Source organism: Chelonia mydas, chromosome 11 (assembly GCF_015237465.2).
Source record: "Chelonia mydas isolate rCheMyd1 chromosome 11, rCheMyd1.pri.v2, whole genome shotgun sequence".
Lineage (NCBI taxonomy): Eukaryota > Metazoa > Chordata > Testudines > Cheloniidae > Chelonia > Chelonia mydas.
In genome coordinates this window covers 32,729,040-32,753,576 of record NC_051251.2, presented here as the reverse complement: position 1 = coordinate 32,753,576, position 24,537 = coordinate 32,729,040, and the positions used below count along the sequence as shown (strand labels likewise).

The 24,537-nt window shown below is 45.1% G+C and overlaps 1 protein-coding gene across 1 annotated transcript in view; it reads left to right on the top strand.

The window, feature by feature from the left end:
* The first annotated feature begins 13,756 nt into the window (after positions 1 to 13,756).
* The window catches only part of PLA2R1 (phospholipase A2 receptor 1), a 72,334-nt gene continuing 61,553 nt past the window's right edge, over positions 13,757 to 24,537 (top strand). The window contains exons 1-3 of the mRNA XM_007056656.4: positions 13,757 to 14,577; positions 19,628 to 20,011; positions 23,188 to 23,355. Of these exons, the coding sequence (XP_007056718.3) occupies positions 14,469 to 14,577; positions 19,628 to 20,011; positions 23,188 to 23,355 (661 nt within the window). The 5' untranslated portion in view covers positions 13,757 to 14,468. The remainder of the gene's footprint in view (positions 14,578 to 19,627; positions 20,012 to 23,187; positions 23,356 to 24,537) is intronic.

Below are 24,537 nucleotides of genomic sequence, written 5' to 3'. Positions count from 1 at the left end.
CATTTGTCTTGCATGGATAATTGTCATTTTGATTTACAAAAATGTATATATGTACTCGCAAAAAGAAAAGGAGTACTTGTGGCACCTTAGAGACTAACCAATTTATTTGAGCATAAGCTTTCGTGAGCTACAGCTCACTTCATTGGATGCATCCGATGAAGTGACCTGTAGCTCACGAAAGCTTATGCTCAAATAAATTGGTTAGTCTCTAAGGTGCCACAAGTACTCCTTTTCTTTTTGCGAATACAGACTAACACGGCTGCTACTCTGAAACCCGTATATATGTACTGTGTGTCCAGATTCCTTTTCCTATGTATGGCTTTTTCAATTTCAGGGAACAACGTAATACAGAAAATAGGTAATGAATCCAGGAGTCGAATGTCAGGGCAGAACTCTTTGTGTATTGTGTATAGTAATACAGAGGGCCAAATCCTGCCTCTTCCTCTCTGGCTATGGAGTGCCCTGACCCACCTAAGTCAGACCAGTTCTCTCAGAGGAGAAAAGGAGGGCAGGATTTGGGGATACAGGCTATGAAGCTGTATTCTGCTATATCTCACTGACTCCCAGCATGCAGGATAAATCAGGAGAGGGCTAATGGATTCACAAGTATATAGATCCAGTCAAACATTTTCCCCTGTAGAAGGGAGGATGGTAAGGGAGCCCAATGGCAGTCTGGGCTGCTGTAGTCTTGAGGTTGTAGTAGCAGTTGTGGTGGACTCTGTGGCTTCAAGTGAGAGGATTCCTGCCCTCCAACACCCCGAGGAAATACCCAGTGTACAGCCAGGCTACTCTGACTGTAAGCTAGTTCCAGGAATTGGGCTATGAGTTTTACCTGCTAAAAATCCGTGATATTCATCATATGTTCCTGGAGGCAAATCTCACACTGACACCAGTGAGAACTGAGGTAGGACTAGGGACCAAGCATCAAGGAGCTGAAATATCTGCAAGTATCCCCAGACTGGGAAAAGATTTGCAGAAACAACACTATCAACCTCTCCCTGAAGTCCCTCACAGACTTACAGCTCCATGGTTTCAGAGGGATTGGTGGGACAGGGTGGATGGATGAAGCTGGGAGGAGTAGCTGTTCTACAAAGCATCCTCCTCAAAACCCATAGAGATTTATCTCATAAAATAATGCCAATCCTTATCTTACATAGAAACCCCCTCTGTGATGAGAAACCTGCTGTTGGAGTGTTTGGAGTCAGCCACACAATGTGATCCAAAAAGTGCAGTGCGAGGTGAATTTTTTTCCTTAATGCTGCACAGCTCTCCATATTTGCCCTGAGTTTTGAGTACAAAGCCACACTTCCCATATGCCTATCAAGCCTTTTGAACCCGAACTCCCCAGCTTGTTTTACAAGTAAGTGGAAGGCGAACATTGTCCGAGTGGAATGATCACACAGAAGCTACTTGAATAAAACCTGAAGGAACCAATTTGTTCCTCCATTCCTCTGCAGGGTATGCGTAACTCCCACTGAATTTTCCTTCCCTAAGGAGGGAATTATTTAATCTTGAGTAAGGACTGCAAAATTGTATCTTTTTTTTTTGTTTATTTGTTGGTTCAAGTGTATTTACAGTAAATTATTTTTTCTCTAAATCTTTTGTGCGTCAGCCTGTCCTTATCTGTTGCTTCATGTCATTTGATTAGTCCTAGCAACTCCCTCATGCTTCCATAATTTGTTCTGCTGAAATTCATTGTTTTTATTTAACATCTTTGTTTGCTCTGTTGTGCCCTATAGTTTATGATGTTGCTTTCTTTATGAGGTGTAATATGACTAGACGGTCTCCTGTTTGTGATCTATTTACTTTTCAAGAGGCTCTTAAGTAAATGAATAAGCTTTATATTCAACCTGTTTTTCCAAAATATGATGTGATTATGTATGAGAGGGTTATATAGAGTGATTCCTAAAGTGCACAACATGCTTATAGCTAAGGGTCTTCCATTAATCATTATAATAACTATTTTACTTCTCTTTGAAGGTAGAGGGCAAAGTTCATATTTTCTATTTTATCTGTCGGGTACTTCTCCTTTTTCTGTTCTAATGAAAATTCATATATATTGTTGTCTTATTTGTTAATATCCTGCTGTGAGGAAGAGAGCATTGCTCTATATCCTTGATAGAACTATATTGCCAGTTTATCATATTCCCCAGGTGCAAAATGAGAAAATGTGCTCTTATATTTCACAGTGGGATATGACAGTTGAAATTGATTTGATTCTTTAGTATGTATCTATGGTGCATAATTTATAGCAGATTCTACCTACACCAACTCTCTATAAATCTTTATTTTCTTGATTCCCAGAATGGTCCATACTTTGAAACTTTTCTTCTCTCTTTTCATTGTGGTTCATATTGGCAAAGATTGAGAGATATCAAGAAAAGGACAAATGACACATGTCTAGCATGATAAAAAAGCATGAACTTGCCAAAGATTCTAGGAAGTTGAGAACTTTTTATTTTAAAGTTTGCCCCAATCTGAACTTTTTTCAATAAGAATTCAGGAGGGCAGATGTGAACCAGGAATTGATTTTCTCTGCAACCTTTAACTTTTTGGAGAATTATTTAGACAATAGATTAATTCAAGTTTGTATTTCTAATAAAACTGGGCAATTTAAAAACTATTGCAAGAAATGTCATTTTCAGATAGAAAAGGTGTGTGGCTTGATATTTTTTCTACAAGCTACTTGTCTGAAAAGTAATTTTTCTCAGCAATAGTTTTCTTAATTACAGCTTCCAAATTTGGACAAAGTAAGGAGTTAAATAAACCTGAGGGCTAAATGCAGAGAGAAATGGTATATACAGGGCCGGGTGTAGGCACCAGCTAAGCAAGCTGGTGCCTGGGGCGGTGCTGCTGAAGGGCCGGCACTCCTGCTGTTCTCCTCTGACTCGGGTCTCGCCAGCGGCGGCAATTCGGCGCCAGCTCCCTCCAATGTTCCTGTTTTTTCCGCCGGTGGTGTATTCGGCAGGTTGGTTTTTTGTTTGTTTTTGTTTTTTTGCTGCTTGGGGCGGCAAAAAACGTAGAGCTGGCCCTGGGCATATATTAATTGAAATGTTAAAGATAGTTGGGCTTTGCATATTTCTGGGGAAGAGACTGTACCACCAATTTTAAATCTCAAAGCTAATAGCTCATCTTAAGGAAAATGGTGCCTTCATGCTGATCTCCATTAGATCAAAGTTACATGTGTAGATCCGATCTTGCTCCTACTAAAACTCTCACTGACTTCAAGACTGGGCCCAAATGATGTCAGTGTCAAAACTTCTATAAAATGAACCCCAAAAGATTCTATTTCAGCTGTAGGAGGCCCGCCCAACCATTGCCAGGTCAAGTGAACATAGTATAACCATTAAATTCTCAGGAAAAAATAAAAGAAAGGAGTCTGAAAAGATAGAGAGGCAGTCAAAGAACAGTTGGAATTAAGTGGGAGAAAGTCTTTTAATAAAAATAGCAGTATTTAAGGACTTTCACGCTATACTTATTTTCTCTATTTTCTGTACCATTTAGCAACATTGTTTTCTTCTCTAACTTCTATACAGACTACTCTATAGGCCCTTTTCTTTTTTTTGTTTGTTAAACTGTCCCTCACAGTTCTGTCCATCCTCTTAGCTAGCATACTGGTGCTATCTCGGTTCAGGTACACAGCCACCCATTACATAGACTCATAGACCATATAGGTTCATAGGTTTTAAGGCCAGAAGTGACTATTATGATGGTTTTATTTCCTATGTTATACAGCAGGGTCAGACTAGATGATCTAATGATCCCTTCTGTCCTTAAAATCTTTGAATCCATGCAATTGTAATCCAGGCCTGCTGAGTGTGGTGCTCAGTCCCCCTCTAGTGGCACCTAGACCACCTAGAGATTGATGAGTCTGCTACAGCCTTGGCTAAGAGCAGGGCCGGCTCCAGCTTTTTTGCTGCCCCAAGCGGCGAAGAAAAAAGAAAAACCCAATTGAGCTGCCGCCGAAGAGGAAGAGAGGGAATGAAGGACTCGCTGCGGAATTGCCGCTGAAGACCCGGACATGCTGCCCCAATAACGTAGGGAGGGCCACCCTTTCTATTGCCCGCCCCAGGCACCTGCTTCCTTCACTGGTGCCTGGAGCTGGCCCTGGCTAAGAGACTCACACATTTAGCTTCAGAGGTCCCAGGTTTGATCCTGCCAGCCACAAAAACGGGTCTGTTGGCATTACATATTGTCTGTGCAAAGGTGCTTGAGAACCCACTCTGGGCTGTACAGAGGGTTTCTGCACCAAGGCCACGCAGGCCAGCACAGAAGGCCATAACTGGAGAAGTGCCACAGATCCAGTGGCCCCAATATCTATCACAATTGACCTGCAGGGACTGTGGTTACTATTCCAAGCCAGCTGGAATAGCAGCCTCAAGGAGACTGCACAGCAGCTCCATTCGCTGCTTGTGGGTTTTGGGGTTGGATTCCACTTCCTGACCTCTCCAACTCCAGCTATATTGAGCTTGATTATAGGGGCTTTGTACAGGTGGAGTGCTTTTTTTCCCCGGAATAAATTTTTCACTATGAATAATTTGCCCACCTCTACAAGAAGCAGTTGGAAGACTGACATTGAGGGCTTGTCTACATGGGAACACTCAGGAAAGTTTAAGACAAATCAATGGAAGCTGTGAAGTAAATGCACATAAATTAAACAGCATTAAACCCCCTCTGTGGATGCTTTAATTCAGAAGTAAAATGGCCTTAGTTCACTCCTTAAAGGCCACTTCTGAAGCTGAGTATCCATACAAGGATTCAATGCACTTTAATTTATGCACTTTAAATTCACACCATGAGTTGATTCAGATGAAGTCTCCTGAGGCCTGGTCTACACTACAAACACTTCTTAGCATACCTATACAAATATAGCTATTGCTAGCAAAGCCCCCTAGTGGAGACACTGCTTGTATTGAGGCAAAAGGAATTCTTCTGCCAGCATAGTTAAACCACATCCCTGTATTATATAAATTATGCTGGCAGAAGGACACTTTTGTCAGTATAATTGTGTCAACACTAAGGGATTTGGCCATCCTAGCTATGTTGGTTAGGGGCATAATTTTTTCACACTCCTAACCGAAATAGTTATGCTGGCAAAACTTTGTAATGTAGGCCGGACCCACATGTAGACAAGCCCTAAGAAGGAAAAAAGATGGAAGCAGCAAATACACAAAGGTGCCTGTATAAAGTACTTGAGGGGACTTGTCTAGTCTCCTCTCCATCCCAAGGACCAAAGATTTGCAATTCTACATGTCTGGATTTATGGATCTAATGGCTTTGGTGCCAATAAATAATTCTCATTGATATCAAAGATTTTGGCTAAATTTAGTGTACTATGTTCCGAGCATCTGGCCTATTATTTACAATAAATGTGTTTCATTTTACGTTTATGTTTGATGACATTCTTGGCCTGATGCTAGCTGCTTACAATTCCTTGCAGTCAAATGATGCTACTCTCAGGAACACAAAAATGGTATCAAATGTGGTTCTGTGCTGCCAACAATTACCTGAGACCAGAGACTGTGTTAAGAGCAATGACAAAAAGAATTTGAGTTATCCAAACATGAAGACTGATCCTTCTCTTATTGAAGTCAGTGGAAGTTTTTTCACTGATTTCTGGGAACAGGATTGGACCCATACTTTTTATAAATTCATGTAATTACATCAAATATGGGTCAGTAATCTTTTCCCTTTGGAAAATATATATTGGATTTACACCAAAAGAAAATATCAAAGAGAACACAGAATATATTTGTATTTAATTCTACTGAATGCAAAATAAGACACGTAATGCAAAATGATTCCATCTGGAAGATCCTTGAGCTAAAACTTCTGTTTGAATCCCCATCTGTCTGAGTTCTACCCGTCTTTTATGTTCCTTCTGTCTTTCCTCAGCTTGAAAAGTGAAACCTAAATGATCAAAAACTATTAAGTTAAATTTTTAAAAATATATATTTTTTCAAAAGATCTCATGATTTTGCAGGCCTGTTTGTTCTTGGCACTATTGCTAGATTATGTGACAGCGGGGCCCTCCCCGGGGGAGCTAGTGCATAGCTGCCAAGTTCTGTCCAGCAACATGTGTAATGTTTAATGCAAATTATTTACAAATCAGCTCATTGAATAATTTGCATGTGACTGACCTTTATGGTCAGCAGGGAGAACAGCAAAATAAAGGCTGCTTAGTTGCCATCTCAATTGCAGATCAGCTAAACATGTGACATTTCTGTTCTCCACTGGGCCATGGGAATATGGATAGCTGCTAGTGTGAGAGAGTGTGGGCCCTAGCAAGAGGATGGCCAGTGTATGTTTGTAGGGTCTCAAGTGAAGGTGGTGGGCTACTTTGTGAAGAGAGAGAAGCTTGTACACGTATAGGGCACTGGCTAGGGTTGCCAGGTGTCCGGTTTTCAAATGGAATGCCTAGTCGAAAAGGGACCCTGTCGGCTCTGGTTAGCAATGCTGACGGGGCCATTAAAAGTCCAGTTGGCGGTGCTGTGGGTCTAAGGCAGGCTACTCCCTACCTGTCCTGTCTCAGTGCTGCGCCCCAGAAGTGGCCAGCAGCAGCAGGCCTGGCTCCTAGGCGGGTGGGCCACAGGGAGCACCGGCTCAGCACTCCCATTGACCAGGAACCATGACCAATGGGACCTGGGGGGCGGTGCCTGCAGGCGAGAGCAGTGCGCAGGGCCTCCTGTCCCCCCCACCCCTGCGCCTAGGAGTCAGACCTGGTGCTGACTGCTTCCGGGGCGCAGCACAGTGTCAGGACAGGCAGGGAGCCTGCCTTAGCCCCGCTGACCAGGAGCTGCCCGAGGTAAGCTCATGCCCTAACCCTGAGCTCCAACCCCCTGCCCCAGTCCTGAGCCCCCCACAAACCCAGAGCCCCCTCCTGCACCCCAAACTCCTCATCTCTGGCCCTACCCCAGAGCCTGCAGCCGGAGCCCACACCCCCCCTGCACCCCAACTCCCTGCACTAGCCTGGAGCCCCCTCCCATACCCTGAACTCTTCCTTTCTGGCCCAACCCTGGAGCCAACATCCCCAGTTAGAGCCCTCACCCCCTCCCGCACCCCAACCCCATTCTCCAGCCCAATGAAAGTGAGTGAGAGTGGGGGAGAGTGAGCCATCGAGGGAGGGGAATGTAGTGAGCGGGTAGTGGGGCCTCGGGGAAGGGGCAGGGCTAGGGTGTTTGGTTTTGTGCAGTTAGAAAGTTGGCAACCCGAGCACTGGTGAGAGAATGGCTAGTATTTGTGGATGGGCTCTAGTGAGGGGTGAGGTTGGTGACAGTGTGTGGAGGCCATACTGCGGGGGGGGAGTTGGTGTGTGAAGCAGTACCAGGAGTGTATACAGAATAGTATATGAGAATAATGGGGACAACTTCTGTGGGTGTGATGGGGCAGAGAGGCCTCACACTGGCAATAAGAGGATTAAGGAGGCTGACGGGCTCTCCGTTGGCAATGAAAAGGTTAGGGAAAGCCTATGGACCCAGATGGCCCTGTCTCGCTGGACCCACAGCCATTGGCAGATGTGGAGAGAACAGCTAAAAGGAGGAGAGCTAGCCCGGTTTGGGCCTGACCAAGAAGGAGTCCAGAGCTCTGCCTTCGTGGATGGGAGAGAAGCCTGGCTGCAGCCCTGAAATGGAGCTCGCTTGCCAGCTGGATCAGCTCTCATAGCAGAGACAACCAGACCCCTGAGGGGGACTTGGCAGGAGCACAGACAGTTTGAGAGACCAGCCAAGAATGGAAGGGTGAGGCCTCACAGAAGATTTGTGGATAGCCCTGTTTTTGTTTGGTTCCAGATTACCTTTGAGCCTCAGTGCCCTGAAAGGAGTAGGACCAAAGGGTACTCTGGCCTGAGGGCCAAAACACCACTACACTGGACCTCCGAGAGACAGACATACTAGTGGAGAGCTGCAGCGGGGTGAGTTGTGTCCTGAAGGACCACTGGGAGTTGTCGTGTTTCTCAGCAAAAAGCTGTCTAAAAGGAAAAGCCACTGGTCAGTCAGTAAAAAGGAATGTTACAACATTGTCTACGCTCTGAAAAAGCTACGCCCATAGGTTTGGGGACGGTGTTTCCACCTGCAAACTGACCATGCTGCACTACAGTGGCTTCATACCGCCATGGGAAATAACAAAAAAACTTCTTCGGTAAAGTTTAGCTCTCCAAAATTTTGATTTCAACATACAACACATTTCAGGAGCTTCTAACAAAGTGGCTAATGCACTCTCCCGTAAAAGTTTCCCAAAATCAACTGGTTAAAATCGTCCTTAAAATGTGAAAAATATTGTTAGTCGTTATACACTTGGTAGTATATTTAGAGGTGCATGTGCCTTATTAACTCTGTTTTCTCCTAAAGCTCCAGGAAGAAATCACAGCCCGTGTTTCACCCTATCTGTGATTTGGGGGGCGTGTCATAAATATAAAAAGAAGGGTAACCACCTTTCTGTATACAGTGCTGTAAAATCCCTCCTGGCCAAAGAAAAAATCCTTTCACATGTAAAGGGTTAAGAAGCTAAGGTAACCTCGCTGGCACCTGACCCAAAATGACCAATGAGGAGACAAGATACTTTCAAATCTGGAAGAGGGGAACAAAGGGTTTTGTCTGTCTGTGTGATATCTTTGCTGGGAACAGATCAAGGATGAAAGCCTTCCAACTCCTGTAAAGTTAGTAAGTAATCTAGCTAGAAAATGCATTAGATTTTCTTTTGTTTAATGGCTTCTAAAATTCGCTGTGCTGGAGGGAATGTGTATTCCTGTTTTTGTGTCTTTTTGTAACTTAAGGTTTTGCCTAGAGAAATTCTCTATGTTTTAAATCTAATTACCCTGTAAAGTATTTACCATCCTGATTTTACAGAGGTAATTCTTTTACCTTTTCTTTAAATAAAATTCTTCTCTAAAAACCTGATTGATTTTTCATTGTTCTTAAGATCCAAGGGTTTGGGTCTGTATTCACCTGTACCAATTGATGAGGATATTATTATGAAGCCTTCCCCAGGAAAGGGGGTGTAGGGCTAGGGGGGGATATTTTGGGGGAAGATGTCTCCAAGTGGGCTCTTTCGCTGTACTTTGTTTAAATCGCTTGGTGGTGGCAGCATACTGTTCAAGGACAAGGCAAAGTTTGTACCTTGGGGAAGGTTTTAACCTAAGCTGGTAAAAATAAGCTTAGGGGGTCTTTCATGCAGTCCCCACATCTGTACCCTAGAGTTCAGAGTGGGGAAGGAACCTTGACATGGTGGCAGAGGTGGGATCATTTTGAATCAGAAATCATTTTGAACCAGAGATCATTTTGAACCAGAAGCATAGTAGGATTTTAAAAGGACTTTTTTTTCCCCTTGGGGCTGCTTGGAAGCCTGTTTTAAGCTAAAAGCATTTAGAGTTTTTCTGTCTCTCTGTCTGGGGGATAGAGCAGCTCCATAACAAAAGGATTTTTCTGTAGGCTAAGAAAAGCCATCAGAGACAAAAGGTATCAGGTTACAGCAGAGCAAAATTTTGCAAGCCAGGTTTTTTTTTCTTTCTAACTCTCGGATATAGCTAGATTAAACACAGAGAGGCTAGGATAACAGAATGCAAAGTCCAACAGAAACTGGAATTAGCCAAATTGGAAGCTGAGGAAAGACAGAAGGAACATAAAAGACGGGTAGAACTCAGACAGATGGAGACTGATGCACAAGTGGCCAAAAAAAAAGCCAGGGTGGAGGCAGAAGAAGCTGGCCACAAGAGAGCTATGGAGGCAAAAGAAAAAATAATGGAGGCAAAGGAAAAAGAAATGGCAGAGAGGGAAAAAGAGAGGAAGCATGCACTGGAGATAGAGAAGGCAAAGGCTCAGCAGAATATACCGAATAACCGTAACAATCCTTCCCCAACAATCCACAAATGGGAGCGACTATGTCCACAGTATGATAAATCCAGTGATATTACTGAATATTTTCTCACCTTTGAGAAATTGTGCACACTCCATAAAATTCCTGATGCACACAAGATGACCACATTGGTCGCAAAATTGACTGGAAGAGCTCTGGACCTATAAGATGCCTATTGAGGAGGCTTCTGACTATAATAAATTCAAGGATTTGGTTTTAAAACAATTTCAAGTTACACCTGAAACTTACAGAGTAAAATTTAGAGCCCTTAAGAGAGGACCTGGACTAAGTAATGTGGCTTATGTAAACCAGATGACAGATCTGTTTGATAAATGGCTCAAAGGACAGGATGTAACTAGCTTTGGAGGAATGCAGGATTTGATGATACAGGAGAAATTCCTGAATATGTCCAAGGATGATATAAAACAGTGTTTATGGGATAAGAAAATGGACTCAGCAGGAAGTCTTGCTTCTTATGCTGATCAATACGAGCAGTCCCAGACAGCCAGAGAGGCGGGGCAAACCGGAACAAAACAGGTGGAGGGAGGAGAGAGGAACAACCCTGGTCGCAGTTGGAGCGGATACCAGAAGGGACACCCTCAGACCACACCCTACTACCGGGGGCAACCCAAGGCCCCAACTACACCCCAAGGAACACTCCAGACACCTTATCGTCCCACCACACCGTTCTCCAGCAACCCACCTCGCCCCAGTGACCAGTCAGCTGGGCAATGTTTTAAATGTAATGAGCCGGGGCATGTAAAGGCCAACTGCCCCAAGAACCCCAACAGATTACAGTTCATTGCACTGGGGTCCCACCAAAGGTCACAGGCCCAGATGCTTCCCAGATACCCTCAGAGCGGAGGGAAACTGTGAGTGTGGGTGGGAAGAAGGTCACAGCGTGGAGGGACACCGGAGCACAAGTGTCGGCTATACACGCTTCCTTAGTGGACCCCAATTTAATCGACCCAGAGGTCCAAGTGACGATTCAACCCTTCAAGTCAAATTCTTTTGACTTGCCTACAGCCAAGTTGCCAGTCCAGTACAAGGGCTGGTCAGGAACGTGGACTTTTGCAGTCTATGTTGATTATCCCATCCCAATGTTGTTGGGGGAAGACTTGGCCAATCATGTGAAGCTAGCCAAGAGGGTGGGAATGGTCACCCACAGCCAGGCTAAGCAAGCTGTCACACCTAGCTCTGTTCCAGAGACTTCTACCAGGACCTGGTCAGAGGTGATGGAACTGGACCCCATGCCAATGTCTGCAACAGCAGTAGTGGATCCAGTCCCAGAGACCCAGACAGAGCCAGTCCCAGAACCGGAACTGGCGGAACAACCAGCACCAGAACCATTGCCAGCACTGAATCCAATGCTTGCAACCCCAACACCAGAGGACCCCATCGAACCTGCACTGGAAGTAGCAGATACCGTACACAAGAGGCTCAGCCGGAGCCTGGATCCCAACATAGTGCACCAGCGGAAAGCGGTTCACAGTCCACATCTGTACCCTAGAGTTCAAAGTGGGGAAGGAAACTTAACACATGTTTAGAAAAGAGGGGTGTGGGACAGAGGGAAATAAATGAGCCCAGAACAGTGAAGAAAATCTCTTGGAGGAAGATGTATAGTTAAATTGGCAAAACTCTCCTAATATCGGCCTAAAAGAGACTGAAGCAGCATCTAGTTATGGAGGAAAATGTGAATGATGGGGGGAGGGTGGAAGGAGCAGGAAGTAAAGCCACTTAGGATTAGTAAATTGCTAATTTTATTTTATGAAACATTTGTTTTAATATTTTAAATCTATGATTTAATGGTACCAACATTACATTAAAATAAACAGAGAAAGGAGCTGGCCTTTAAACAGTCAGGTGATACTCTCCCCACTCAGAACTTCATGGTTTGCTGGGTAGCACCCTGGTTTTTATTTTTGAATGTACAGCTATGTGAGCAGTGCAATCCCCCGATGTGACCCAGAAGGTCCCATAGGAAAAGCGAGGCATTGCTCGGCAGATTTCAGGCAACAAGGTCATCAAATGTTAACTGGACCCTCTGCTCATTATGGGCCAGATTTTCAAAAGAACTCAGGGCCAGATTTTCAAATGCTTAGCACCCAGAATTGGGACTAGATTTTTCCAAAAGAGCTCGGCTCCCATTTAGGGATCTCAATAATGGCTAGATTCTCAGAAATTACTCATCACCCAACATAGTGAGATCTTGTTGATCCCAGCTGCAGGATCTGAGCCTGTCTGAAAATTGCAGCCTTTGTGAACAAAGCATTACAGTTCTTAGAGCAGTGCAACTTTCAAAGCCAAGCCATCCAGAGAACGTGATTTTCCCCAGCTAGTTCTGTATTCAGCCCCTTTCTTCTGACTACTGCTGCTGTGTTTGTTATGCAAAATATGATGCAGTGCCTCATCTGCCAGCCATTTGTTTGCCTTTCTGTGCAGGGAGAATGACAGCCATTTACCTACTCCTAGTAGCCTTAGACCTTTGCCTGCCCTGACCTCTTGGTTCCCCATTCTCCCCAATAGACTTTTACTCAACTCCCTCAAACCCAATAACTCTGTTTCTCTCCCTTGTATCCTTTTTTTTGGGGTGTGGGAGCAGGGGAGATGATAAAAGGGGGGAGAAGGGGAGAAAGAAACAAGATGGTAAGTCACCACAACAATAGCTGGAAATCAAGCAGGGGTTTCAGCTATGCTCTGAACACAAACATGGTCTTTTGTTATCTCTTCTCCTGAGTAGCAGAGCTAGGGAGGGAAGAGCCTACCCAGATTAAAACTGTACCTTCATATTAATTCCACCCATCTGTGTTCTGTCCCAGTACTTTCCCCAGGAATTGAAATGGGGGAGGGGGCTGTTCGAATTTTCAGGGACGGGGAGGGGGAGGGTTGGAAAACGACTCAATTGGTAACTAGGGTGGCCAACTTTCTAAGTCTGAAAACTGGCCCCACGCCTTCCCCCCCAGGCCTCTTTGCTCACTGCTCTCCTGCTTCAACTCCAGCGTGAGCAGCCCCAAGGGACGTGCAAACCCCAGCTTCAGCAGGCTGCCTGGGAGTGCACGTCAGAAGAGCACTGCAGCTGCAGGGGAGCAGCCAGGCCACCCTGCTTGCAAACTAGGATGTGGCCCTCCTGCCTCCCTGTGCGCTGCTGCCCAGCAATCCCCATCCCCACCTGCACGGGTCTTCCCTGCCCTGGAGCTGCCTGAGAGTGCGGGCTGGGGAAACACTGGCTGGTGGAGCAGTCCACGGTTCCTTCTGTTCCAGGGAACATTCCATGCCTGCTGGGAGCACCTTACCCCCTTGCCATAGCCCCCCTCCTCCCCACACTCTGTCCTCCACAGCAGCCCTGCAAACCATGCTCCTCAAAGGGGCAGCCCAAGCTGGTTCATGCCTGCTGCTGTGGGAGCTGCCACTTCAGGGCCAGGTGACAGGCTGCCACTCTCCCCTGTGCTTCCTGCAGTTACTGGGCTACATCTGACCGGACACTGCCACCAGGAATTGCTGTATTGCCTGTTTCCACCCAGTGTCTTCCTATAATTTTTCCAGCTCTTTTTCAGGATACTTGCAATGGGGTACAGGGCAGACTAAATCCATGTCTTCTAATTTGGCATGTCTGAGTTGTGTCATTTGAGCCATTCGCCAGTCAGGGAGCCCACGTCAGACTTTGCTCTGTAGTCAGTTTGAGCCCACTGCTGGCTAACCCCCAGTCACAGATGCAGTCTTGTGTAGTGCTCTGCACACCATTTCATGCTAATATCTATCTAGTCTGAATTTGCTTTCTAGCATTAAAAACATTGTTCTGACCTCTTAATTAGAAATGTATTAATACCATTAGATTAGAAGTGTACTAGTACCAGCTGTTAACTTTATACCAGCTAACAGTTCAATTTAGACTTTTATCCTCCCCCTTCTGTTTAGCATGTCCCTCTTTCCTTAAACAGAGACCTCTTTCCCTGTCAGCTCCCCAGAGAGAGGCCCCCAGAACGTCACCCAAGTCCCAACAAGTTTGCTCTGAATCTGGAGTGGGGGTGGGGGAATGAAGATAAAGCTGCCTTGGGGAAAACTGCATCGCACTTCTCCTTCCTCAGACCAACGGGAAGGGTGGGGTGAGCAGGGGAGCTGCCTGTACTTCACTGGGGATTTTTGGGGGCCAGGAGAGACGCGTGCGGGCACTTCACTTCCTCTCCCTCGGGCTGCATGTGGCAGTGACGTGGAGGTTCGGAAGGTCCCTGACATTTCCTCCCTTGGGCTGCAGGGCAGAGTGGGTGAGATTGGGGAAGTTGCATCTCACTTGCCAAGCCAGGGTTGGAGGGAGTCGGTGCTGCATGTCCCTCCTCTGGGCAGAAACAAATTCACAGGGTGGGGTTGCTGCATTTCCCTTCCTCAGGCAGGGGCTGGTGGGACATGTCCCTCCCCCTTGTTCAGAAAGCAGTTGCTGTTAGTGGAGGTGGGGGGTTGCATGTCCCGCCCCCCTCATCAATCCAGGAGGAGGAGGAGGAGTGGCTGTGCTGGTCTGGGGAACAGCTGCATATCCAGGATCGCCCTCTCCCTGAAAAGTGTGGTATTCTTCCATCGATTGAGTCCATGGGAAAGTGTTTGCCAGGAGCTGTTACTCTGCAGAAATGCTGTGTGTGCAGACCCAACTCCTGGTTTGTTCCGTGCTGCTAGTTTGCTACAGTTTGGCTGAAGACGATGCAGCTTTGAGTCAGGACCAAGTGCCCTACTTTTTGAGTAAGTGAAGCAATGAGCCATGTTGAGCAACTAGTGCGAAGGGCAGCTGCTTTGAACAGCCCTGGGCTTAATGTTGTTGCTTTTTCCTTTTCCTCCTCCTGTCCTGCAGTTTTCCTTTTCCTTTTTGTTTTCCTCCTGTTCTGTCCTGAAGTTGTAGACTGCACTCAGCCTGTTTGGGGGATGTGTTCACATTGACAGCATGTTTACATGTGTAGCTCTTTGGCAGCAGCATGGGATTCTGGCTTTCATTTGGGAAGCGAACATAATCACCAGGTTACACTGGGAAATACTTTCCATTTTTCAAAACAGACCCTTCGCCTCTTCTAGTGAGTCCTCTCTGCTTCTTCCTTCCTGTTCTGGAGAAAAGTTTCACGGTGGTTCCAGCTTCCCCCATGTCCTCTATACTGTGTCTTGGGGGACGATAGTGGTGCTGTCCCAATTCCTCTAAGGGAAGCCCACTCTCCTCAGGGCTCTGTACTGAACTTTAGGGAGGGGAGTGAAGATGTTCCTTTCCCCACCCCAGCAATTATAAGTTTGGGGAGAAGCATAAGGATTCTTCCATGCTAAGTGCTCCCACCTGCCAGAAGGCAGAGGGATGAAGGTCTGCTCTTCTTTCCTCTGCTTTTGGGGAGGGGAATGCACATCTGTTCACCCTTCTGATAGCTTCCCCTGCTTCTCTTCTCTGCCTTTGGACATGTCTTCGCTGCAGAGTTAAATGTTTGGGTGTTCACACCAGGGTGAACCTACCTGAGATGCAAGCAGCCACACTACAGAACCTGACTGGTGTGCGGCACTAGGACTTTGGGTGGCAAATCCCATGGTACTCTGTGCTGCGGTAAACTGAGCTGCTGTATGATTCTTTCCCAGTGAATTGTGGGAGAACTCATCTGGCTTTCTGGGCACATGGGGGAATTGTGGGAGGGAGTAGAGAACTAAGTGATCTAGCCTGTGTCCTCACTGCAGAGTAAGAGTGTTACCAGCCTGAGTGAAAGCCTCACATGCTGGCTTTAGCCTACACGTCCAGGATAGGCCAGCAGTATGAAAGTACCATCACACTGAGATAAAAGTCTTTTGTGTGTGGACAGGATTGGGGTTAGGGACAACTCCCAAGTAAGAGCCCTGGTTAATTCTGCAGTGAAGATGGACCTTGGTGAGAAAACAAAGATCCCTTCTCCCACCTCAATGGCTGCCTTTTTTCCTTTTATCCTGGGACAACAGACTGTAGGCTTCCCATCAGGTTTTCACCATTGCTCTCCTTCCCAATGTCTTGTCAGAGGACAGTGAAGTTCTCCCGATTCCGAGCAACTCCCTACGACTCTCGCATCTGCTGCTTCTGAGGGGAGTAAAACTCTCTCATTAGCAGGATGAGAAGTTTCCCACTGCCTTTTGTAGGAAGTGAAGGCGCCCTGTAGCAGCGTTGAACATAGTAAACAGGAACTGAGAGTGCTGATCAGCTGTTGGCCTTTTACCCCTGGCAATCTGACTTTTTTTTTTTTTTTTGTATAGAATGATGACCTATGCATATTGCTTTATCCACAGTATGTGTTTCCTGTACTAGGCTTGCCCATCTCCCTGAATTGGATGGAGAAAAGTCAGCAATTCTACAGTGTTTGACATTTACTTTTGAAGGGCATATCAAGTGGGGTCCCACAGGGATCGGTTCTGGGTCCAGTTCTGTTCAATATCTTCATCAATAATTTAGATAATGGCATAGAGAGTACACTTATAAAGTTTGCAGATGATACTAAGCTGGGAGGGGTTGCAAGTTCTTTGGAGGATAGGATTAAAATTCAAAATGATCTGGACAAACTGGAGAAATGGTCTGAAGTAAATAGGATGAAATTCAATAAGGACAAATGCAAAGTACCTACTTCACTTAGGACAGAACAATCAGTTGCACACTTACAAAATGGGAAACGACTGCCTAGGAAGGAGTACTGCAGAAAGGGATCTGGGGGTCATAGTGGATCACAAACTAAATGAGTTAAGAGTGTAACTGTTGCACAACAGGCAAACATCATTCTGGGACGTATTAGCAGGAGTGTTGTAAGCAAGATATAAGTAATTATTGTGTAACCCACACACCTGTTGGGTGTGATGTTCTGTCCCATCTAGTGGCACCAAGACTACTTAGAGAGAGAGAGAAAATGAGTCTGCGCTACAGCCTTAGCTAACAGCCAGTTGGCCTTTAGCTCATGTGGTAGAGGCTCATGCACTAAGCTCCAGAGGTCCCCGGTTCAATTCTGCATACCAACGACCGGGTATGTCGGCATTACACTTGTACTTTACTCTGCACTGATGAAGCCTCAACTGGAGTCTTATGTCCAGTTCTGGATGCCACATTTCAGGAAAAGATGTGGATAAATTGGAGAAAGTCCAGAGAAGAGCAACAAAAATGATTAAAAGTCTAGAAAACATGACCTCTGAGGGAAGATTGAAAAAATTGGGTTTGTTTAGTCGAGAAAAGAGAAGACCTAGGGGGTAGAGGCACTGGTGGGGGGGAGGGCAAGGGACTATGGCTCTCCCACTTTTTGAAAGTGGATGCGCCTGGCCCATTCACTTTTCTCATGGTCCCGAGGCCCTGCCCCTGCTGGAAGCAGAGCCCAGGGTAGCTGTGAGGAGCCACGGACCCTCTAACTGTCCAGGGGGGCGGGGGGGCCCCAGAGCAGCTCCGGCCTGTGTCCCCACTCCCTGGCCCCCTGCCCAGGGCAAATGGGGGTTTCACAGCTCCCCACAACTGCCCAGGCGGCTCTACCATGGCTGAGCTGTGGCTCTGAGGCCCCGCCCAGCCGGAGCCAGGTTGGGGTAAGAGCCGTGTGGGCATCTTTGAGGAGCTGTAGACCCTCCACCTGCCCTGGGTAGGGGATCTGGGGGGCAAGGACATGGGTGGGGATGCTCTTGGGGGGGCCCGTCAAGTGGAGGGGCCCAGGCTTCCTGACCCTGCTCCAGCTTCCAGCTTGGCCAGGGACAAGGCCTTGGGGGGAAGAGGAGGGGTGGGGGCCCCTGTCCCCCCTACTTTTGGGAAGGCTCTGCCACCCTTGGAGAGGGGACATAACCTTTTATGTACTTGAAAACTGTTACAAGGATGAGGGAGAAAAATTGTTCTCCTTAACCTCTGAGGATAGGATAAGAAACAATGGGCTTAAATTGAAACAAGGGCAGTTTAGGTTGGACGTTAGGAAAAACTTCCTGTCAGGGTTTCCTGTCAGCCCTGAAATAAATTGCCCTAGGGAGGTTGTGGAATCTCCATCACTGGAGATTTTTAAGAGTAGGTGTCAAGGTTCCTCCCCCACTCTGAACTCTAGGGTACAGATGTGGGGACCTGCATGAAAACCTCCTAAGCTTACTTTTACCAGCTTAGGTTAAAACTTCCCCAAGGTACAAATTAATTTTATCCTTTGTCCTTGGAATATCCACTGCCACCACCAAACTCTAACTGGGTTTACTGGGAAACGTAGTTTGGACACGTCTTTCCCCCCAAAATCTTCCCAACCCTTGCACCCCACTTCCTGGGAAAGGTTTGGTAAAAATCCTCACTAATTTGCATAGGTGACCACAGACCCAAACCCTGGGATCTGAGAACAATAAAAAAGCATTCAGTTTTCTTACAAGAAGACTTTTAATAGAAATAGAAGTAAGTAGAAGTAAAGGAATCACCTCTGTAAAATCAGGATTGTAGATACCTTACAGGGTAATTAGATTCAAAACATAGAGAATCCCTCTAGGCAAAACCTTAAGTTACAAAAAAGACACACAGACAGAAATAGTCATTCTATTCAGCACAAGTCTTTTCTCGGCCATTTAAAGAAATCATAATCTAACACATACCTAGCTAGATTACTTACTAAAAGTTCTAAGACTCCATTCCTGGTCTATCCCCGGCAAAAACAGCATATAGACGGACACAGACCCTTTGTTTCTCTCCCTCCTCCCAGCTTTTGAAAGTATCTTGTCTCCTCATTGGTCATTTTGGTGAGGTGCCAGCGAGGTTACCTTTAGCTTCTTAACCCTTTACAGGTGAGAGGATTTTTCCTCTGGCCAGGAGGGATTTTAAAGGGGTTTACCCTTCCCTTTATATTTATGACAGTAGGTTAGACAAAACACTTCTCAGGAATGGTCTAGAGAATACTTAGTCCTGCCATGAGACCTCTCAAGATTCCATCCAGTCCTACGCTTTGACTCTTCTCGTTGAGGCTTGCAAACTTGCAGAACCTCTAACTGTTCTTTGTTGCCCATCTTCACTGAAGGGAAGACAAGAAATAATGGGCTTGATCTACAACGAAGAAGATTTAAGTTAGATTTTACGAAAATCTTTCCAGAGCTTAACTATGGTTATAGTTAGAATAGGCTTCCAAGGGAGGTTTTGGAATCCCCATCATTAGAGGTTTTTTAAGAACAGGTTGTACAAACACCTATCAGGGATGGTCTAGGTTTACTTGGTCCTGCATCAGCTCAGGGGGGATGGACTAGATGACCTCTCGGGGGGCCTTCTACTTCTACATTTCCATGATTCTGTGAATACTCTATGGCCAAGATTTTGTGACTAATGATTTTGGGTGCCTCATTATTTGGGTGGCCAGCTTGAGCTGTATTGAACAGTCCTGATTTTTAGAAAGCGCTGAGCATGTCTCAACTGAGCATAAAAACTACTGATCGCTCTTGAAAGTCTCGGCCTATGTAGTTAACATTTTATATAACATAAAATAGGTGTCACAATGCTGGATACTTAAAAACAAAAGCGAGAGAGAGTGAGTTCAGAAGTACTAGCCTTAAATAAAAGGGTGGGGGGGTTTGCATTGGGCTATGAAGGATGGCTGAGAGCTTAATGCATTTTTTTTTTTCATGCCACCAGCAACTTGGAACAATTTTCTTGTCTTTGGAGTACCAGTTGTTTTTAATATTTTACATGTAATTTGAAAAATAATTTCAAAGTTCTTTGCAAAAGCTAAGCATGTTTTAATTCAAATGGTCAAAACTAAGGCCCTGGTCCTGTGTAACGTATAATGCTTTTTTGCAGATTATCTTGAACTGAAACTTCTTTTTTCCCCAGACAAAGGGATGTTTATTATCCAAAGTGAACATCTCAACCTGTGCATTAAAGCAGATACAGTTAGACTTGTTCTTGAAGACTGCAATCAACTTTCCAAATATATGTTGTGGAAATGGGTATCGAAACGTCATCTTTTCAACATAGGCAGAAGCACTTGTCTAGGACTGAACATCAGTAACGAAGAGCAACCATTAAGCCTATTAGAATGTGATTCTGCTCAGCATTCATTATGGTGGAACTGTAATGGAAAGCTGTTGGTTGGTGCATCACAGTACAAACTAGCAGTTGAAAATGGCAAACACATTGTGGCAAAAAGAATCACTAATCACGAGTGGAAGCAGTACATGTCCTATGATGAAGATCTTTGTGAACGTCCATTTCAAGGTAAAAATAAAACAGTCTCCATTCACATTGCCATTAGAATTTTGTAGTTTCCCTGAAGCAAGGTGAGACATTATCATTTCTGATCTGTATCTAGTATCATCATCATTCCTGACCTGTATCATGCTGAGTCTTTAAATTAGTGGTGGGGGTGTGTGTTTTTTTATATACAGTATTATAAAGCACCACAAGTTGGATCAGGATCCCAGTATTACAAGCCCTATGATTTTAAAAATCCTCAGGCAAACTACAAATAATCATGAGATTTGATTTTTAAAAAAGCATAAAGTACTTTGAGTCTGGTGCTGACTTTCAAATTCTTCACAGATCCCATCATTCCCTCCCTCCCCTTCCATTTCAGTGCATGCATTTATGTTTCAAGAGGGAAAAGTCAACCTCAAACACAAAACGTGTGTGTACAAATGTCAGGAGGGAATTTCTCTATCTTCCTCCTGACATGGACTCCATATATCTCTCTCTTAACCCCTGGCCACCATTCTCTCCTTCTCTGACCCCCTGTTCACCTTTCCTAAGCGCTCAGCACTCCCTTCCCCAGTTTCTTTCCTTTCCCTGTGTAAATTGTAGTCTGCCCTCTTCTTGGTAATTCCAGTCGCACCCCGTTGCTCCCTGGCAGGCTCCAGAAGCTCCCTCTTCCTAACCCAGGCAAGCCCAAGCAAGCTGCCACATGTTCCCTCTCCCCCAATCCCTGAAGGCTCCAGCAGCCTTCATCACCCGAGCAGATTCCAGTGCCCTCCTCCAACCAGCCCTATTCCTATTCCTCCTACGTTTCAGGCGCCATCAGCTGTCCTCCCATCTCAATCCTCCAGGGGAAGTGGCAATCCCTGTTCTCTCCTGAGCCTGCAGCTTCACTCTTCTATAGCACAGCTACCAAAGAGGGAACTGCAGGCAGCACAGGAACATTCCTGAGCATGTGGAAGCACTAGCAGCTGTCTGCAGTTTCCAGGTGCCTCTTTGTTCTGAGTAGGGCAGAAACCCAGAATAGGCACAGAATAGTAGAGCCACCTCATTGCCCCACCAAGCCCAGCAGTAGTGACCTCACCTCCCCAGTGCAATGAGAGCAATTTAGTGAAGGTATAGGCTCCTGTCTGTAAGATACAAAATCGACCAGAGGTCACAATTCAGTGTAGCAATATGAGTACTGGCAACCTCGAGATCTGGATTTTGAACACCTGAAACATTGGGGTATGGAGATTGGTATTTTGGTTTTCCTATTAGAAAGAGAGGGACCCAGAGCAAATTTCAGGATCCAGGCTCAGATTTCAAACATTTAAAGTTTAGGGGTATTTTGATCTGGTGTTGGCTAACTGGTGGGTGTGGCATATAAACTAAAGAGTATAGGTTTCCATATTTGCAGACCATACAAGCATCCAAATATGTTAACATTCATAAAAAAAATACAAAGATACAGAGATAAAATTGTTTCACTGTCACATTTCCAGCATGAGCTGTACATTTGACCTCCTCCATGAGGATCCTTTTCAAGTGACAGGGCCAGCAACTGCACTTCTCTCCTGCAATTTATTCCATTGTTAGGCTGATTCTCCAGATTACAGCACCCCATTTTGCAAAAGCATGTTTGCTCAGCAGGTCCAACTAGGTTTGGCCCCTGAGATAGACTTCCTGTCGGGAGCTGTAGGCAGCATAAAAATGCAGTGAGTTAGAACAGCTTCATTAAAACAAAATCGTATTTATGCATCTATAGAAACATAGCAATCAGAGAGAAAAGGTTTAAAACAACAAAAAGGCCTAAACAAACATTATCTTACTTAATCTCAGCATTTCTCTCAAGATTTAGGTAGGCCTGGCTCATCCCTGTGCTCCAACATCTGGGAGAGGAGGATCGGTGTCTTCTCAGCAATCACTGCCCCCTTCTGTCTCCCTCTGAGGTTCAGGGCTGAGGCTTTAATCCATCCTAAATCCCTTTACTTCATTTTTCCCCACTTGGATTCCCCCACCATCTTGGGTTTGCTAAGCCAGCCTGCTGATCAGAGCAAGATAGGGATAAACCTTCAAAGGTATTGACACCTATATCGTTTAAATACCGGTGATTGGCTACTTCCAGCCATTGATTTTGGGTTCCTGCTGATGTGCAAAAAATCACTTAGGACTGATAGCATGATAGTAATCAAATAGAATGAGGTATGTATAATATTCATAAAAATAATATAATCTCCCATGTTTATCACACTGCCCATTAACGTTGTTGGGCTTTGAACGAGATTCATAGTGAATAAACTACTCTCCCACCCTTTTTGAGGCAGACTGCCATCAGCTCTGGGAAACTAACACTGTGTATGCTGTGCCTGAGGTGTAGACAGAGTACTTTGATCTCCAGGCTATCAGTCCAGCACCTTTCACAAATATTAGTTTCGTGCAAAAGAAAAAAAAGGGGTGCTTTAAAAATTCCCCTTTACTGAAGATCAGTATTGTGAAGTTAATAAATTATTTAGTGAGGTAAAGCTTCTCTGCAGCTTTCAGAAGTACTTAACTTTTTCTATATTTTGTTAATGAAAATGTAGTAGGAAAAATATCTAGATTGTTTCGTAAAGGCATTAACCAAAGATATCGTGAATTCAAATCGCATTGGTTACTCTTCGCCAAAGTCAGATTGTTACCATTCACACTGTAAAATATTTTTTTTCCTTTGCTAAAATACACTTATTAAAATTCTAGTGTCAAGGAACTATAGAAGAGAGGAATAAACAGGGAAAATTCAAGAACAGTAGAAATCCATAAAATTCTTGGGGGTTAAATTGTTTGGCATTGAATATATACAAATAAGGCTATGATGTTCAAAGCCCCCCTGCACTTGAAAATGTATCTAAAAGGATTTGTGCATGCAGATCAGGCAATTGCATGGACATTTTTATATGCAATTAGTCACAAATGCAGATTTTGTATGTATAATTACTTTTTGCATATACATTTTTATAGTAGTAAATCAGGGCCACAGTTTTGAAAAATTGCCTGAAAGTCTTAGGTTGAATGGAATTGTTTAAAAAATAAACTTCTGCTGATGTAGGGTATGCAGCTGTAGTCTTAATATTTTCGTGATATCAAGTTTAAAAAAAAAAGTAGAAAAGAAACTAGTATTTGACTGATACAGATTTTCCATTTCCCTAACCTGATTTTATTCCTTTTTATTTTATTTATTGTAGAAACATATACCCTGCTGGGAAATTCTCTTGGTTTCCCTTGTATTTTTCCATTTAAATATAAGAACAAATGGTACTACGAATGTACCAGAGAGAGCAGGGAATTTTACTGGTGTGCCACAACAAGTCAGTATGAACGAGATGAAAAATGGGGGTTTTGCCCAAATGCTGGTAGGTACTGCTTTTCTTCTGTTTTGTAATAAAAGTTTGTCTGATGTCATACACTAGTTCAAGGAGCAAGCTGTTTTATGAATTGCAAGATCATTGCCATTCTATTAGTATGGATGTTTCTTCAAAGAATTATAGCCATTACTATAATTCTTTATGCTTATCTCGGAGACCCAAATCCAGATCCCTAGACCAAAATATGAATACAAGGGATGTCCACTAACCTCCACTGACTATCTTGCCTTTCTACCAGCCCACCCATCCAGACTATCTATGGAGACTTTCTCCACAGCATGCAGGTGGATGATGATTCATTCTGTACAGGGCCTCGACTGTTTTTGACTACAGCACACCTTTTAAACTGCTTTTGGTCACACACTGCCTTTAACAGGCTCAGTATTTGGCATTTGGTTCTGCCCCCTTCCGAGGGAGCTGCAATTCACTGTCCAGCCACTTCCTTCCGTGGCAAGCGCAGTCTACTGTTTAGCCACTTCCCCAGTGGCGAGGAGCAGGGCGGGAGGGACCCTGTAGATAGCAGCCACTTACTGCATCCCCTCTGTCTCCTCTGTGGATCTCCCTGGGCCACTTCCCTGTGGCCCAAGCACCCTCTTTGCCCTAGCCTCAGGGCCTCAGCCTGCGGCACTGCTACATCCAGGGTGCTTGCTGCCCTCAGCCTGCAAGGCAGCCAGTCTACCCAGTCTACCTCCCTCCTCAAGCTCCAGGGAGTGACTCCTTCTGCTCTGCCCTGCAGCCCTTCTTATATGAGCCTGCTGGGCCATGATTGGCTGTTCCCCTCAGACCCTTTCTAATTAGTTGGCTCTGGCACAGCCTCCCTAGGGCTGCTTTTAACCCGCTTTCTGATAGTGTGGGGCAGCTGCCCCATCACAGATAGCAAAAGACACATCATGACACCAAAGACCACCCACTGCCAAATTTCAAATCCCCACTCCAAAGCCAAGGGGACATTAGCTTTTTGAAGGAAAAGGTCTCCAGAATTTCTTAAGATTGGTAGGTCAACATATTTTCCCCTACCTATGCTCCCGGAAACAGCTGAGCTATTTTGGCCAGATTTACCCCCAAAAAAATTCTGCCTGAGACAGACAAACAAGGTGGAAAATTGAAGCCCAAATGGTTAGAGTTCAGCAAAGTAATAATCAAGTGAAAACAGGGTTTTATAATGGGGAA